This window comes from Rhinolophus sinicus, chromosome 2 (assembly GCF_057876585.1).
Source record: "Rhinolophus sinicus isolate RSI-liver-muscle chromosome 2, RSI-T2T, whole genome shotgun sequence".
In the NCBI taxonomy this organism is placed as follows: domain Eukaryota; kingdom Metazoa; phylum Chordata; class Mammalia; order Chiroptera; family Rhinolophidae; genus Rhinolophus; species Rhinolophus sinicus.
In genome coordinates this window covers 190,215,787-190,232,230 of record NC_142502.1, presented here as the reverse complement: position 1 = coordinate 190,232,230, position 16,444 = coordinate 190,215,787, and the positions used below count along the sequence as shown (strand labels likewise).

Below are 16,444 nucleotides of genomic sequence, written 5' to 3'. Positions count from 1 at the left end.
TTTTATTACCTCTAAGAAGTTCCACTGTTTTCATTACCAAGAGCAACTTAATGGACTCGTGAATTTTCTTCCAGGGGTGCAGACTGTAGTCAGAAAAAGTCAAGGTCGTGTACTCATTTTCAAGGCTGCAAGAACAGGAAGCATAAAACCAACCAGACGGTAAAGTGCAGAGGGTGGTTCCATGTTTCCTGCAGCTTCTACTGCAGACCAAGCTCACATGTGACCAACACAGCAGCGTTGGGGTGCAGTGCCCTGCAGCCCCATCCCTGCGGAATTGGTGTTCAGGATGAAGGAACTGTCTTATTTATAACGTATCAAATATTTACAAGTGATGGTTTTTATGTTTGAAAATATATCCTCCCTTTTAGAGGACATCTCTATATATTTTATGTATAAAATCCCATTTACATTTTAATGACCTCCAGGAAGAGTCTAACGCGAACCCTGTATTTAAAGTGAATTTTAAATAATATTTCACGAGCGTGGTGTTCACAGAGCGTCAGGCAGCCTTTTTCTCTGCAGATGTTTATTCTCTGGTTTTAATGTAAGCTTTAACTCAAATATTAACGTTAATAGCAATAGGAGTTTACAATTTTATAAAATATTCAGTAACTGAGAAAGATAAAGTTAGCAATGTCCCTTTCTCTCGTTACCTTTGGGTTTGATAGTTTGATCTGAGAATTTAATGCTTTCTCATCTTCCTCCCTCATGTCAAAGAGCCTAAACTCACTCAAAAGTGGATATGCTCTGTGCTGACGAGGGAAGAAGCTGTGAGGCATCTGTGTTTGGTTTTCATGAAGAAAACAGTTTAGAACGTGCCTTTCTTGGAGTGTGAGCACGACCACACACTCAGCTGCGAGCTGGGCTCACCAGTCCTTGGCTCTTTTAAATGGTCCACAAGGAGCTTCTCACAAGTCTGTTCAGTCAGATTTGGAGGGAAGGAGCTGCTGGACAGTGTCCCCGAGAGGCCAGGGGTTTAGCAGTGGGCCCAGGACGGCCTCTTCATTCATCTGATGCGGGGACGCTTCCTCTGTGGACGTGGCCTTTATATCACCCAGGGCACCTGGGGGGACCGAAGGTGACCACGTCAGGTCTGCTGCTGTGCCTGCCCCGTGCCTCCTCGTGTCCAGTGCAGGTCGGGGACGGCCCACTGACCTGTCTGCCCAGACGGGGGCCACAGGGGCTCAGGGCATCAGTGTCCCCACACCCATGGCTGAGTCTTTCCTCACACGGCCCCTTTTGCCCATGAAATGAGAGTAAAGGCGTTTAATAACAGCAAAAATGACATTCCCATGGCAATTTAATGGTGTTATTTTTAAGCTGCACAAGCTTTAATGCTGCTCGCAGGGAAAGGAAAACCAAATTCACATTTCTGATACTATTCCCAAGGGCTTGGGGGCAGGACAGCTCTTAGTGTGCACTGTCCTAAAAATTTACTTCCTGTTTCAGCAATGACAAAAGAGGTAACACAGAATTTGGTTGGAAAAAAGGGTATGTGAAGTCGGACAATTAAGTTCGCGAACTTTCCACTATGCGTTTACATGATGGAAAGTTCGCAAACTTAAGCGTCCGACATACATTTTATTTGTACCTAACCGTAAATTTATACCACAGTGAGCGATAAGAATATTAAACAATATGTATTTTTCCTAAGAGAAAATTATCTTCCATAATAAACTGTTCCTTTAAAACTGGAATTCAAAGCAAATGCAAAACAAAACGAATGTCCACAGTTTCCTCCAGGGAAAGCAAAATTCCTGTTTCCTTTAGGTTGCTCTTTACCTTCGTTTGTATGAAAGAAAAGCAGCCCACACTGCCACCAGAGGTGTGTGGGCTTCCCGAGCCCTCCAGGAATGACAAGTGAGCACTTGCGTTCCTTTGGTGGGTACCGACCTCGATTTGGGACAGGCACTTTCGGAAGTCACCTCCAAGGTCAGCCTGGGATTTCTGTGCTTCTTTGCAAAACCACCTCTTACCGGAGCTCAGAGCCAAGATGAGAGACGAGCTGCGAAATGTGAATCGCACATGGGTGACAAGTTGGTGACACGTAGGTGCACATGTTGGTGCTGCAGGGGCCACCGTGGAATGGAGCCCAGGGTGGTTGGCGAGCCTGGTTTGCTGGTGGTGTGGGGGCCTGTGTGCAAAGCCTGAGTGTCTGGAAGGCCAGAGGGGTCGCACATGCAGGGACAGCTGGAGACACACTAGGTGCTTCCTGCCCCAGGAGCCTGGGGGGGAACTGTCCCCTCTTACTGAGGGCGGCACATGAAACTCAACAGGCTGATTATCCGTGAGGTGAATCGACTCAGCCATGCAGCACTGACTTGCAATCCGGTCTGTCTGGGATAAGCCAGATGCACCTGGACTTACTTCATTCAAGGTGAAGGTGAGGAAATTAATCCGTGAGGTCTATCTTGGTAAGTGTGAGCCCCACCCCTGTGACATCAGCAGAGGGCCTGGCCAGTGCCAGGCAGGTTCCTATGTAGGCAATCTATCTGCCAGACTGATGGTGGCACTGAACCAGAGAAGAGCAGCTTGGGGCATTGCCACCGACCCCTGATGCCTGGAACACCCCAGACACCTTTCTCAGCTGCTGTGGGTGACGTCTGATTGTGCTGAGGTGTCCCCCAGCCATAGATGTCACTGTGGAGTGAGGGACAGCAAGCTCCCCTCCCCTGGTCCATCTTCCCTTTGGCGCTCTCTCTGTCTTGCGTCTGAAGCCCAGTTATTTCCGGGCTTCCTTGTCCTGGAAGAACATGCCCGCCCACACCTATGCCTGGGGGTCTCATTTCTATATGAAGTCCTGCTCATGCTTTAATATTATAACTTTCCTGTCAAGAAACGTGCATTTGATAAAGAGCCTTCAGACGACAATATCTTAAATCAACCTGACAAATGCTACAAATGTGGGCAGAATATCTCATTACAGCATTGATCTGAAGAGAGAGCAAACGTGACTTGACAGAAGGCCAAGGAGAAAGCCTGCGTGTTTCTCATTTTATCTGAGAACACTGCAAAGTAGTTTTTCTAACGACAGCCTGATTTACTCCATGGTTGCCTGCCATTAGACTATAATGGTCAAGTTCACCGTTATACTCTAACATGGGGCTGTACCTCATCATTCAAGGAAAATAAAAGGTAGTTCCCATTTTAAACTGTCCAATTTTCAGCAATTTACCTAAGAACTCAAGTGACACAGCCCCCAGCCCCCATCTGAATGAGACTAGATTGTCCACATGTAATCAGTAGAGTAGATGGTTCTACGAGAATAGGTCTCATCTGGAAAACAAATAAGCATATCTAGAAAAGATAACTCATTTAATGAGTATTTTGTGTCCAAATCTAAAGTCGGAGTTTTGTGTACACTAATAAAATTTTACAGTATAGTAGTTTCTTCATTCAAGACAAGTTATGTTTCAACCTAATGACGTCAACATGATGATACACCGTGGGATAAACTCGAGAGTCTGGTCTGGAAAAGCACATCCTTTTTCCTCCCTACTTTGGGTTGTTCTCCAGTGCCTTCACCCAGTCATTTTTTAAATATTTTGTCCAGGATTTGTAACTTTTTTTCTGTAGGCCTTGTCTATTTATTTGTATTTTTCACCTATCCGTCACCCCGCCCCTTTGGCAACCAGCAGCTTGTTCTCTATACTGCTCTGTTTCTGTTTTGCTTACTCTTCGTTTTGTCCTTTTAGATCCCACACATAACTGAGATCATGTGGTATTTATCTCTCTGGATGACTTATTTCATCAACATAATACCTTCTAGATCCATCCATGTTGTGGCGAATGGTAAGAATTCATTCTTTTTATGGCTGAGTAATACTCCATTGTATAATTGTACCACCTCCTCTTTATCCAGTCGTCTGTTGATGGGCACTTGGGTTGCTTCCATGTCTTGACTATTGTAAATAATGCTGCAGTGAACATAGGGGTGCAGGTATCTTTTTGAATTAGTGTTTTGGATTTTTTCACATAAATACTCAGAAGTAGAAATGATGGGTCCTAAGGTAATTCTATTTTTAATTTTTTGAGGAAGCTCCACACTGTTTTCCGTAATGGCTGCACCAATCTGCAGTCCCACCAACAGTGCAGGAGGGTTCCCTTCTCTCCACAGCCTCACCAACACTTGTTGTTTGTTGACTTACTGATGATGCCATTCTGACAGGAGTGAGGTGGTATCTCATTGTGGTTTTCATTTGCATTTTCCTGATGGTTAGTGACGTTGAGCATCTTTTCATATATCTGCTGACCATGTGCATGTCCTCTTTGGTGAAATGTCTGTTCAGGTCCTTTGCCCATTTTTCTTTATGAAATTCAAATAAAGGATGACAAGTAATTTTTCTAAATGCTTGACAACCTTGAAGTATCAGATAAATTCATATAAGAATTTACTGAGCATGACTCAGGCCTGCCTGGGGCATAGGGGTGGGGCAGTCAGTGTCCTGAGGGAGACCACAAGGGTTGGAATAAATTAGCACTGATTTATGACACAACTGGAAAACTGATTGACTCACAGAAAGTGACCCACAGAATCTGCCAAGCAGGGCTGGCTGGCAAAGTGCAGAACACAGACCGTTCTCTGGGAAGCAGCCTAACAGCTTGGACACCCTGTGCTCACTCACCCTGGTCTTCTGTTTTCTTAAAGGAAACACAGTGTTCTGGAACACAGTGGTGGTATGAAAAGAAAAAGGTTTTGTTGTTATTGTCCTGGGTAGTTTTGTATTTTTGCAAGCAGATCAAAGCATCACACAGAGGTCATGGGCCACTTGGCTTCAGTGAGCAATGAGTGCTCTCGCTGCTAGAAGCTCTGGGAAGCTTCCAGAAGCTCTGGGAAGCTCCCAGCACATTTGATAAACAGTAGGGAGTTGGCAGGTGTTGACGCCTGTGGCTCTTCGCAGTGCTACCGCAAGTCACATCTTCATGGGATGGTGTTGCCTTACCCAACAGACTGACCCACCCCTGCACCAAGGCTTTGAAACCCCCAGCTTCCACTGGGTGGCTCTTCTAGAAGGACATACTTTAAACCAACACACGCAGGTGATGCTTTAAAGAAGTTTCCCGTGAGCTTTACTTCAACCACAAAGCTTTTGGATTGCAAAGTCCACTGGCAGAAAGTAGAATATCCACATATTCCAGGTGGGAAACTTGCATTTGACTCATGGGGGGGCCAGGATCTCCAGCAAATAAGACTGTCAAGTTGGGCCAGTTTAATCGTTTCGAATTAAGTCACTATTGTAATCTTTACCAGCTCTGTTGCCTGAACGACATTCACAGACGCGAGAGAAGAAGACAAACTTCTGCGTCTACTTTCCTTTTACTTTGAAAATGGGGTTTATTTTACACACACATATTTTTAGCACAGTCGGTGCCCGGTCCATCCTCATTAACCCGAATGCACACTTTGACTCCTTTCCCTCATATTCGTTGCTAAGTAAGTCATGGGCGCTACAACGGGTTAGGTAGCGCTGTCCCCCACCCTAATGAGAGGAACTTTGGGGCCGTTTTAATCCACTGCGAGGGACAATCAGAAGAGAAGGAAACCTTTCATGTGGCAGATGATGACAATCGCTATGTTGAGCAGCAACATAATTTTTATCTGTGTGAGGTAGTGGTTGTCCCTCTAGGCCATGCCGGTGGTGTCACGGGGCCACCTCCCAGCTGGGACACACAGTGACATTTATTTCCACCCTTCTTATAGCCGTGGATCCTCTCTATGTGTCTACAAGCTTCTTACATTCAGAAAACTTATTTTTGAAATGTTATTAAAAATTGACAGGGGGGACCCTGGGTTATAGAAAACACGTGAAGTTAAAGCCAGCTATTCCCTAAAACCCCAAAATATAGGCAACTTTACTGCATGTGTCTTAGAAAGAGACACTATCTATTGTGATGTGTGAAACCATCTGGCAGACTAATGAAAATGTAAATTTCCTCCAGGCTCCCCAGAGACTGAGACATACTTTCATTGTAGGTGTGACTTTATTCAAGAATCTTATCAGCAGGAATTGAGTATTAACCCCCACAGTCTTCTTCATGTCTCGGCAAGTCAATCATTAATGACTAAGCCTTGAGAAGATCTTTTATTTTATTTAATTCCTTTTATCTTTTATTTAAAAATGTGAACAGATTGCTTTCTAATCGTGCATTCTTGTGGCAGACATTCCAAGCAGTAGAAGTAAAAAGATCCCTTTTTAACAGGCCTCCTTCCCCACCGTTTGGCGTCCCTGGCGTCCCTGTGGTCCGTCTCCTGTGCCACGTTCCTCCCGGTGGTGCACGGTGGGTCTGCAGGGGTCGTCCTCACCCTTGTTTGGAGGGCAGACAGCACGGCATCTGGTGCCCTCGCAGGAACCAGGCCTCCAGTGTCCGCGCCTCAGGCCACCTCCCCAAAAGCAGCGGCCACCTGAGGCATACCTGTGGCAGGTACGTCACGGGGTGGGTGGCACCACTGCCCCAGGAGAGCAGAACTGGCACAGTGGTCCCCACTCCTGCGGCCAGTCCTTCCTTGTCTCCCTGCTGGCACCCACAGCCTCCTTGGGCTCAGCTGCCAGGGAGCACAGCAGGACACGTGCCCTCCACCTAGGGCCCCGACATCCACTCACGTGATCACAGTTTCTGCCGCCCCAAGGCCACTCCGCAGCAGATGTGCACATGCAGCAGAACACTTGTCCGACTGTTCAGATACATTCCAGGTTTGCGGCAGTGGGTGGTCCCCGGGTTTGAGTTAGGGGTTGGAGGGAGTGAGGGGCTGAAAGCCAAGTGTTTATCCAGAGACCCTGCTGAGTGGGCAAGGCCACGAGACAGCAGACATAAATCGGTTGTGTTGATGGCAAGGGCCTGAAAGACAGGTGTCCCGAGACCCCAGCCCTGGTCACGCCCGGGGACCCCTGCGTTGGCTCAGGGTGCTGAGAGCTCCACTTACAGTTTCTTCACCGTGGAATCCCCATGTACAGACCCTTAAGCCCCATCTGTCCTGCACACTCAAATAATGGGGTACATTTTCTTGCCTGATTATGAATAATGAAATGGCCAGTGCCACCTCTTCTGGTGCCAGGAGAGAAATGGCCTTTCGCAGTTGGGACCCAGTGGGAGTGACAACCTTGCTGTCACTTACTGCAACCTCTTATAGGCTGAGTTATGTTCCCTCAAAATTCAATGTTAAAGCCCTAACCTCCAGCACCTTAGATTGTATTTGGTGATAAGGTTTTCCACAAAGTAATTGAGTTAAAGTGGGTCTTCAGGGTGGGCTCTATGCCAGTGTCTTTTTAAGAAGAGGACACAGGCACACACAGAGGGACACCACGTGAGGATGTGGGGAGAAGATGACGTCCACACACCCAGGACAGAGGCTGCAGGAGGAACCAGCCCTGCAAGCACCTTGGTCTCAGACTTCCGTCCTCCAGGACGTGAGAAATGAATTTCTGTTGTTTAAGCCCCATCTGTGGTGCTTTGGTACGTCTCCCAAGGGAACAGGTACAACACCCTTTGCATCCTGACAGGAGGCTTCTCATGGTTTTGTGTTGAATCCTTCCATTGAGCTTGCAATGAACAGATGTAAGGGCCTTGTTTACATTATAAGACCAGCACCACGAGTCTCCTGCTCATCCTTTACAATTCACCCTCACAGTGATCTAATCAGCTCTTTAAATGTGTCATCCATCATTCATTCCATTCTTTCATCTATTCACACATCCATCCATCCATCATCCATCCATCCATCCATCCATCCATCCATCCATCCATCCATCCATCCATCGGTCTTCCATCTGTCATCCATCCATCCATCATCCATCCATCCATCATCCGTCCATCCTCCCATCCATCCATCTATACATCTCCATCCATCCATCCATCATCCATCCATCCATCCATCCATCCATCCATCCATCCATCGGTCTTCCATCTGTCATCCATCCATCCATCATCCATCCATCCATCATCCGTCCATCCTCCCATCCATCCATCTATACATCTCCATCCATCCATCCATCATCCATCCATCCATCCATCCATCCATCCATCCATCCATCCATCCATCGGTCTTCCATCTGTCATCCATCCATCCATCTCCATCCATCCATCCATCCATCCATCCATCCATCCATCGGTCTTCCATCCATCATCCATCCATCCATCCATCCATCCATCCATCCATCCATCCATCGGTCTTCCATCCATCATCCATCCATCCATCCATCCATCTATCATCCATCCATCCATCCATCATCCATCCATCATCCATCCATCCATCATCCATCCATCCATCCATCATCCATCCATCCATCATCCATCCATCCATCATCCATCCATCCATCCATCCATCATCCATCCATCCATTCATCCATCATCCATCCATCCATTCATCCATCCATCATCCATCCATCCATCCATCATCCATCCATCCATCCATCATCCATCCATCCATCCATCCATCCATCCATCATCCATCCATCCATTCATCCATCATCCATCCATCCATTCATCCATCCATCATCCATCCATCCATCCATCCATCCATCCATCCATCCATCGGTCTTCCATCCATCATCCATCCATCCATCCATCCATCTATCATCCATCCATCCATCCATCATCCATCCATCATCCATCCATCCATCATCCATCCATCCATCCATCATCCATCCATCCATCATCCATCCATCCATCATCCATCCATCCATCCATCATCCATCCATCCATTCATCCATCATCCATCCATCCATTCATCCATCCATCATCCATCCATCCATCCATCATCCATCCATCCATCCATCATCCATCCATCCATCCATCCATCCATCCATCCATCATCCATCCATCCATTCATCCATCCATCATCCATCCATCCATCCATCATCCATCCATCCATCCATCCATCATCCATCCATCCATCCATCCATCCATCCATCATCCATCCATCCATTCATCCATCCATCATCCATCCATCCGTCCATCCTCCCATCCATCCATCCATCCATCCATCCATCCATCCATCCATCGGTCTTCCATCTGTCATCCATCCATCCATCATCCATCCATCCATCATCCGTCCATCCTCCCATCCATCCATCTATACATCTCCATCCATCCATCCATCATCCATCCATCCATCCATCCATCCATCCATCCATCCATCCATCGGTCTTCCATCTGTCATCCATCCATCCATCATCCATCCATCCATCATCCGTCCATCCTCCCATCCATCCATCTATACATCTCCATCCATCCATCCATCATCCATCCATCCATCCATCCATCCATCCATCCATCCATCGGTCTTCCATCTGTCATCCATCCATCCATCTCCATCCATCCATCCATCCATCCATCCATCCATCCATCCATCGGTCTTCCATCCATCATCCATCCATCCATCCATCCATCCATCCATCCATCCATCGGTCTTCCATCCATCATCCATCCATCCATCCATCCATCTATCATCCATCCATCCATCCATCATCCATCCATCATCCATCCATCCATCATCCATCCATCCATCCATCATCCATCCATCCATCATCCATCCATCCATCATCCATCCATCCATCCATCATCCATCCATCCATTCATCCATCATCCATCCATCCATTCATCCATCCATCATCCATCCATCCATCCATCATCCATCCATCCATCCATCATCCATCCATCCATCCATCCATCCATCCATCATCCATCCATCCATTCATCCATCCATCATCCATCCATCCATCCATCATCCATCCATCCATCCATCCATCATCCATCCATCCATCCATCCATCCATCCATCATCCATCCATCCATTCATCCATCCATCATCCATCCATCCATCCATCCATCCATCCATCCATCCATCCATCGGTCTTCCATCCATCATCCATCCATCCATCCATCCATCGGTCTTCCATCCATCATCCATCCATCCATCATCCATCCATCCATCCATCCATCCATCCATCCATCGGTCTTCCATCTGTCATCCATCCATCCATCTCCATCCATCCATCCATTCATCCATCCATCATCCATCCATCCATCCATCCATCCATCCATCCATCCATCCATCGGTCTTCCATCCATCATCCATCCATCCATCCATCCATCCATCCATCCATCCATCGGTCTTCCATCCATCATCCATCCATCCATCCATCCATCCATCCATCCATCCATCATCCATCCATCCATTATCCATCCGTGCACCCACCCACAAACATTTTTGATTGCCAACATATGCCATACTTTTCTCAGCACTATGGACAAAACAAGAAACAAAATCAACATATCATGGCACCTCCCTGCTGTCCTCTTTAACCAGAAGTCTCTCCTCTCTCCTCTCTTCTTACCCTTTATCTCCCTGTGAAAGATTTCCTTACCATGTCAGGCAGTCAGGCACCCTGTTCTGTGTTCCCAAGGCTCACACCCAGGATTCTAATAGGGGATGTGTCACATGCCACAGAAGTGTTCAGTTGTCGTCCTAGCGACCCTGTCCCTCTCATAAGCTAGGGGTACCTCTACTCATGTTCCTGTCTGTCCAGCACAGAGCTTAGCCCCAAAGAGGCACCCAACAACCATCTGTTAAATCCAACAGTGAATACGTGTCATTTATCCTAGTGACTCAATATAACAAACAACTTCAACTGGATTGTACTTTAAATTAGGCCTTTGGGGTTTTTTAGTTCTGTGTATATTTTTTACTGTCATTACAAAAGAACCCCCAAGCTATCTAGGAAGAGAACATATATTCTCTCACGCTGAAATGTGGTCAAAACGACACTGAATATACAATTTTGGTTTTGTTTTGTTGTTTCCCTAAATTGAGTGACTTGACTGTTTTGCCCTCATGTAAGCGATGCCTTGAGTTCACAGGAAGAAACACCTCATCACTTTTCCTGAGAAAACTCTGTGTTTGTAAATCAGGAATTATTGTGTGTGATATTCACATTTTCCTCTAGAAATTGTTCAGGTGCGTTTGCTGACTTCCCCAGGCATATCAGAGAAGTGCCCTTGGGGTGAGAAGCTCTGCTTTCTACCACTATGGGATCCAGAGCCTTTTACATAAACTAGTAATTCTGAACCTCTATGAAATGCTGAGCTTAGCAACATGACATTTCTTCAGAACCTCCAATCTTTTTCTTTTCTTTTTCCAGGGAAGGTGAATTATATTTTCTGTCTTTCTGTGACTATTTTAAGGCAGTGAAGCGAGTGGGCCACACCTGACATCTACTCATCTTCTCTCTGCTTTCAGACAGAATTTGGCTTGAATCGCATGGTTCTTGCACCCATGTCAGTCCCCGAGAGTGACAGTGACGTGACCTCTGACCTGCTCCTGCTTATCACAGCACTGCCATGCGGAACGCAGTCTGTCTGTTAACTCATTTAAGGTGAGAGCGCCGCCGTGAAGCAAAGGGCCACATGTTGCCCACCACCTCCTAGCGAGCTCAGGTCAGGACCCCAGTCATTTCCTTCTCAGAAACAGAAACAGGAGGTGCCTTCCTGTGATTGACAAGGGGGAGGGTGAAGCTGCCAAGGGCCCGAGAGCCCTGGATGAGGTGAGGCTGTGTCACTCCCGCCCACTGTTCTGGGCAGGACAGTTTCAAAGGAAGTGATCAGTTTGACCCGGTCGTGTGCTGGGAGGTCCTGGACCGGAAGGCACACTGGGCTGCGTTCAGTTGTCACCACTCCCCGCCCCTCACATATGCGTGGCCTGTGTGACCTTGGAAATGTAACTTGGCTGCAGGTGTAGCCAGCGGGGGATGTAGTGGGCCGTGGAGGAAAGCTGAGGTCACAGAGGGATGGGGGTTGATGTAGTTGTTAGCAGGAGATGTGTGTGCACAGCTTCCCAAACCCCAGGACACACGTCTTACTGGACACGTCACTTGCTCAAATCTCTGCTCATGTCAATATCAGCAAGCCACGCTTTGTCGCGAGTGGAATGTGTGCCCTCACTTTCAGAATTCTCTCAGGAGGACGTGTGTGTGAATAAAGTGCCTTTCCAAGTTCTAACAGCCCTCCCGGAGTCCCCAGACCCCTGGGCTCTGCCTTGCGGGAAAGGGGGCAGCGGTCTCTCTGTGTAAGTTAGAGAATGTTTTGAGTGTTGACAAGCGGTTCCCATTCCGGGGCTTTCAGAGATGAGCAGAAGGGGGCCAAGTGCTGTGCAAAGCACAGCTCTTGACATCTTTACAGACTGGCCAAGCCACTAGATTCCTGTATGTGCTTGGGACCTTAACAGCAGCCCAAATGTTTTCTTTATTTCTTTTTTAAAGTGGAACATTTATTTTTTAAAAGTCTTCCAAACAATTCCCTTTCCCAGATTGTCTTTGAGCAGTTAGCTAAGTAATGTGGGCATTTCAGGAAATTCACATGGTTTTCTGTTCCTAAGTCATCCAATGTCAGCATTCTCAACACACAATGTACAACCTGGTCACCGGGACATTCAGTGACCAGAAGAGCACAGTGCCCTCCTCCCAGCCATCCATGTTTCTGCCATCCCTCCCACGAGCTGAGCTCGCTGAGGAGGAGGAGGTCATGTTTCTCTGAGACCCCGACCTTCAGGGTCGGGCTGAAGGGCACAGTTCGGATGAGAAAGTCGAGGCCTGGGAGCCTGTGTTGTTGGGAGGTGTTTGGCTCCACCTGGCAACGTCCTGGATCCTCTTAAGAGAGTGTGACGTGATGACTCATGAACTGGAAAGTACTAGAAGACTCAGTGGAACGAGGACCGTCACACGCCATGGAGCATCCACACAAACTCCTGCAGTCAGCTGACGCCAAGGTCACACACATCCTTCTGCCACTTAACCACAAGGGCCTGTGTCCCTGTGTGCAGAGCAGACTGACGTGAGCTGAGTCACTAACCCCTGGCAGCCAATTGAGCGGGTCGACGGGTGAGCAGTCAGTGGCTCAGAGCTGTGGCCTGTGGAGACCATGGCTCTTTGGCGGGTGTGGCCCTGGCTGAGACTGAGTCCCCAGGACAAGCCCTGCTTCTCGTCCTGTCTCCCGGGGGCATCCCACCCTCAGCCTGGACGTCACCCAGCCGAGTGAATGCACAACCTCAGTTAGGGGCCCCTGGGGACAGACACCTGGGCCCTGCTGGGGTGTCAGCACAGCCAGCCTTCCTGGTATGTTGGACACACATGTGTCTTCAGCTGGACACCAGCTGCTGTCAGGCTGTGCTTGGGGCCCAGGGTGCAGGAAAGTTGTGTAGCCCTGAATACTAGCCCCACTTCTGATACAGTGTGATGCTCACAGCAGGAGACACACAGAAGCTTGCAGACCAAGGCAGCCAAGACCCCGGCCTCCCGCTGCATACACAGAACCGTCTGCACTCAGACAGTCGCAGCGACCTTGGAGGTGCTGAGAAGAGAGACACCAACCTAGGACAAGAGTTCGTCCCTCTGGGCTCAGGGCCACGTTGTCTCCACTCAGACTCTTGAACCTCAGTGAGAAGTGGTGGCTGGAGGGGCAGAGCCAGCCCGGCCATTGGAGCCTCTGCCGAGGTGACGAGGTGACAAAGGGCTACTGGCCTCCTGGGCAGTAGCACAAGTGATGATGGCATTAGTTAATGCAGCAGGAGAGGAAAGGAAGAGGAAAAATAACCACCAATTCACAATTCGGAGGTTTCCTCTCCCAGTTTATCTGATTGTCCCGCAGCCCCACCCAGGTCACCTCCTGTCCGTTCCCAGGTCTGTCCTTCCAGCCCCAGGGTCCACCTCAGTCCTCCTGCATGGTCCTCTTGTGAGTTTATGTCCCTCCTTCCTGTCCCACTGTGCTGTCACCTGATGTCCCATAGCACAGTGTCACTTTCGTCCCCAAAGCTCTCTCTCCTTTACTTTCTCCAAGGCCAGAGCCCATCTGAGCACGACAGTGCCTGGCTCTGTTGGGGCCAGGCTGTTCTTCCTGGGGGCTGAGAGCAAAAGGCCCAGGGCTCGTGGGCTTCACGCACCACCCACACCCCCTGAGCCGTCCAGCCGTCTCTGCAAACTGGCCGTGACACGGTGGTCACCTAAACAGCTCTCCCTGTGCTGCAGAGTCCTGCCCTCTGTCTCGAGCCAGGTCGGGCGACGTCCTTATCGACAGGGTGCCTGTGACGTCAGCCTCGTGCGGTGACTCTGTCGTCCTGCACCACCTGGCTGTCGGGCGCCGCCGCCATCGGCTCAGAGGCCCACGGGCGCCTCGCAGCTGCGCGTTGTTGTTGCCTTTTTCCTGTGCATTTATCACTCACCACCTTGTACTGTGATGCTTTATGGACACATCTTATCTCCACTTCCAGCTGCGTCATTATGGAATTGCAGCTTCAGAGATTGAGACCCTTCAATTTATTTTTGATAAGAAAGGCTTTGGGTAACGTTTTCAGCATTCTAACCTAACTTGGAAAGAAACGCCTGGTTCCCGGGTCCCCTCCTCAAACTCGAAGCCTTGTACCTAGACCTCCAGGACCCTCCCTTTCCTGGCTGGGGACCTGGGGACACTGTCCCTCGCGGGGTGGCCCCCCTGAGGGGCTGGGACACACCCCAAAGCCCAGAACTCAGCCCCCTCCCCCCTCCCATGTCTGCAGCTACAACAACTCCTGCCCGTGGGCCACGCAGCCCACTCCTCTTTCCAAATGTCAGTATTGTCATTTTCTAATGAAAATTCTGCCACTCTTTGAAAGCCATCCAGGTGTGGTCTGTCACCATGTCCTCCCCCGGTCCTACGAAGGGGCCTCAGGGAGGTGGCAGGCGTGGAAGGACCCCCTGCCTGATGTCCCTCTAACCACAGAGCCTCAGATTATTCCGGAACGGTTACTTTTGGACCCACTCAGTGGCCTCCCTTTGCACTACATAGAGTGATGGCCAGAACTGATCCACTAAGGTCCCACTGCAGGAAAAACCAAGTAGGTTTGATTCTGGCTGACCTTTCACTTTGTATTGAGTGGAATCCCACTGTGCTGGCCAGGGGCCGTTTCTCTCCGTGTCCTCCTGGCCAAGGTTACTGCCACCTGCACAGAGACGGCTCTGAGGTGAATGAGGACATCCTCGCGCTTCCGGTTGTCTGCTCAATGGCAGGCTGACATCCAGAGGCGCTGGTGCAGCGCCGTAGGACGTTATGTCATCTTCCTTGGAGGAAGCACCAGTCGTGTGGAGGTGAGTCCTAAGGAAGAGAGGAAACAAGGAGAAAGAAATGGTGTTCATGAGCAAGAAGCCTCAGACTGAGGTGGGAACCAGAGTCGGACTCTCGCGGTTCCCACCAAAGCGCGGAGTGCTCCATTCACCTGCCAGCACGCGAGACTGAGGGTGTGGGGACGCTGGGACAGACCCGAAGCCACCAGCATCAGTGTCACACCTGCAGCCGCCGTTCAGCTGGCTAAGCTCTGAAGGGGAACGTCTGCATTGTCCCCAGGAAGGTTTTAACTCAGGAAAGTCAGAGACAGGAGATGCAGGTGGCAGAGGGGCCGATTTCAGTCGGCGCCTTCTTTCTCAACACGTACATTTTCCTGTCCTGTCCGTTTAATGCATGGCCAGCAACCTCTCGGGGGCCTAAATGACACAACCCCTCAATTGCCTGGAACAAACACCACACAGGGTCTGGTGGCCACGGGAAGGGAGCCAGCGGCTGGGCCACTCCAGCGGGTGTCAGAGCGTGCAGCCCTTTATAGGAAGGCAGCCGGGCCGTCACACCAGGGTCCTCCCAGAAGAGACCGGCCCCCGGGAAGCTCGCAGCCCTGCTTGTTCAGCTCCGCTCCAGAAGACACAAAGGGGCAGGTTGTAAAGCTCGATTTCTCCATTTCCTTGCAAAATTCATCCCGCAAACTTGTCACCTTGTCCTGGGGAGGTGGTTGTTGGGGCCGTGTGGCTGTGTCTCTGGGCACAGCTGATTGACTGACACCTGTTAGGTTTTCCATGACCTGCTCAGAGGTCTGGTCACTTAACTGTCATCAGTCATGCCTATGCACTGAGGGAAGCCCCAGGTTAGGGAAACAGAAATTCGGGAGGTAGAAATGATTGATTTTTCAATCTTCTGCTCTGTCTAAACAGCTGGAATTCTGAGATTGTTTTATAAGCAGGGAAAAGAATGCTTTAGAAGGTCAGGTGCACTTAGGGAGTTTATTTGCCACTTTGGTGACCACTAAAGCACTAATATTATTCATTTTTCTACATGGATGTATGATGGGAAATAGATGTATTTTATTCCCAGTACTTATACCCCATAATCTTACGTCACTGGATGTCACTGTGAAATAAAACAGGTGTGACTGAGCCATTCTGGTGACTGTAGCTGCCACACTTGTCAGATTTGTTTTCGAGTAACTGGGACGTGGAAGGTGCCCAGCGCTACGGACAGAGTGAGCCATCTCCTTGGTGGGGAAGCAACTCAGAATTTTCCAGAGCCCAAAACACAAGCTTCTGACCCTCGGTCGTGGTCTTAGAGACGAGCAACGGGCAGCTGGTAGGATTCTAACTACAAGCGGCCAAAACGCC

At 49.2% G+C, this 16,444-nt stretch overlaps 1 protein-coding gene across 1 annotated transcript in view; it reads left to right on the top strand.

Moving 5' to 3' along the window:
* The first annotated feature begins 101 nt into the window (after positions 1 to 101).
* Positions 102 to 16,444, top strand: part of TPO (thyroid peroxidase) — a 54,247-nt gene continuing 37,904 nt past the window's right edge. The window contains exons 1-3 of the mRNA XM_019752038.3: positions 102 to 3,792; positions 6,202 to 6,423; positions 11,236 to 11,371. Coding sequence (XP_019607597.3) covers positions 11,337 to 11,371 — 35 coding nt within the window. The 5' untranslated portion in view covers positions 102 to 3,792; positions 6,202 to 6,423; positions 11,236 to 11,336. The remainder of the gene's footprint in view (positions 3,793 to 6,201; positions 6,424 to 11,235; positions 11,372 to 16,444) is intronic.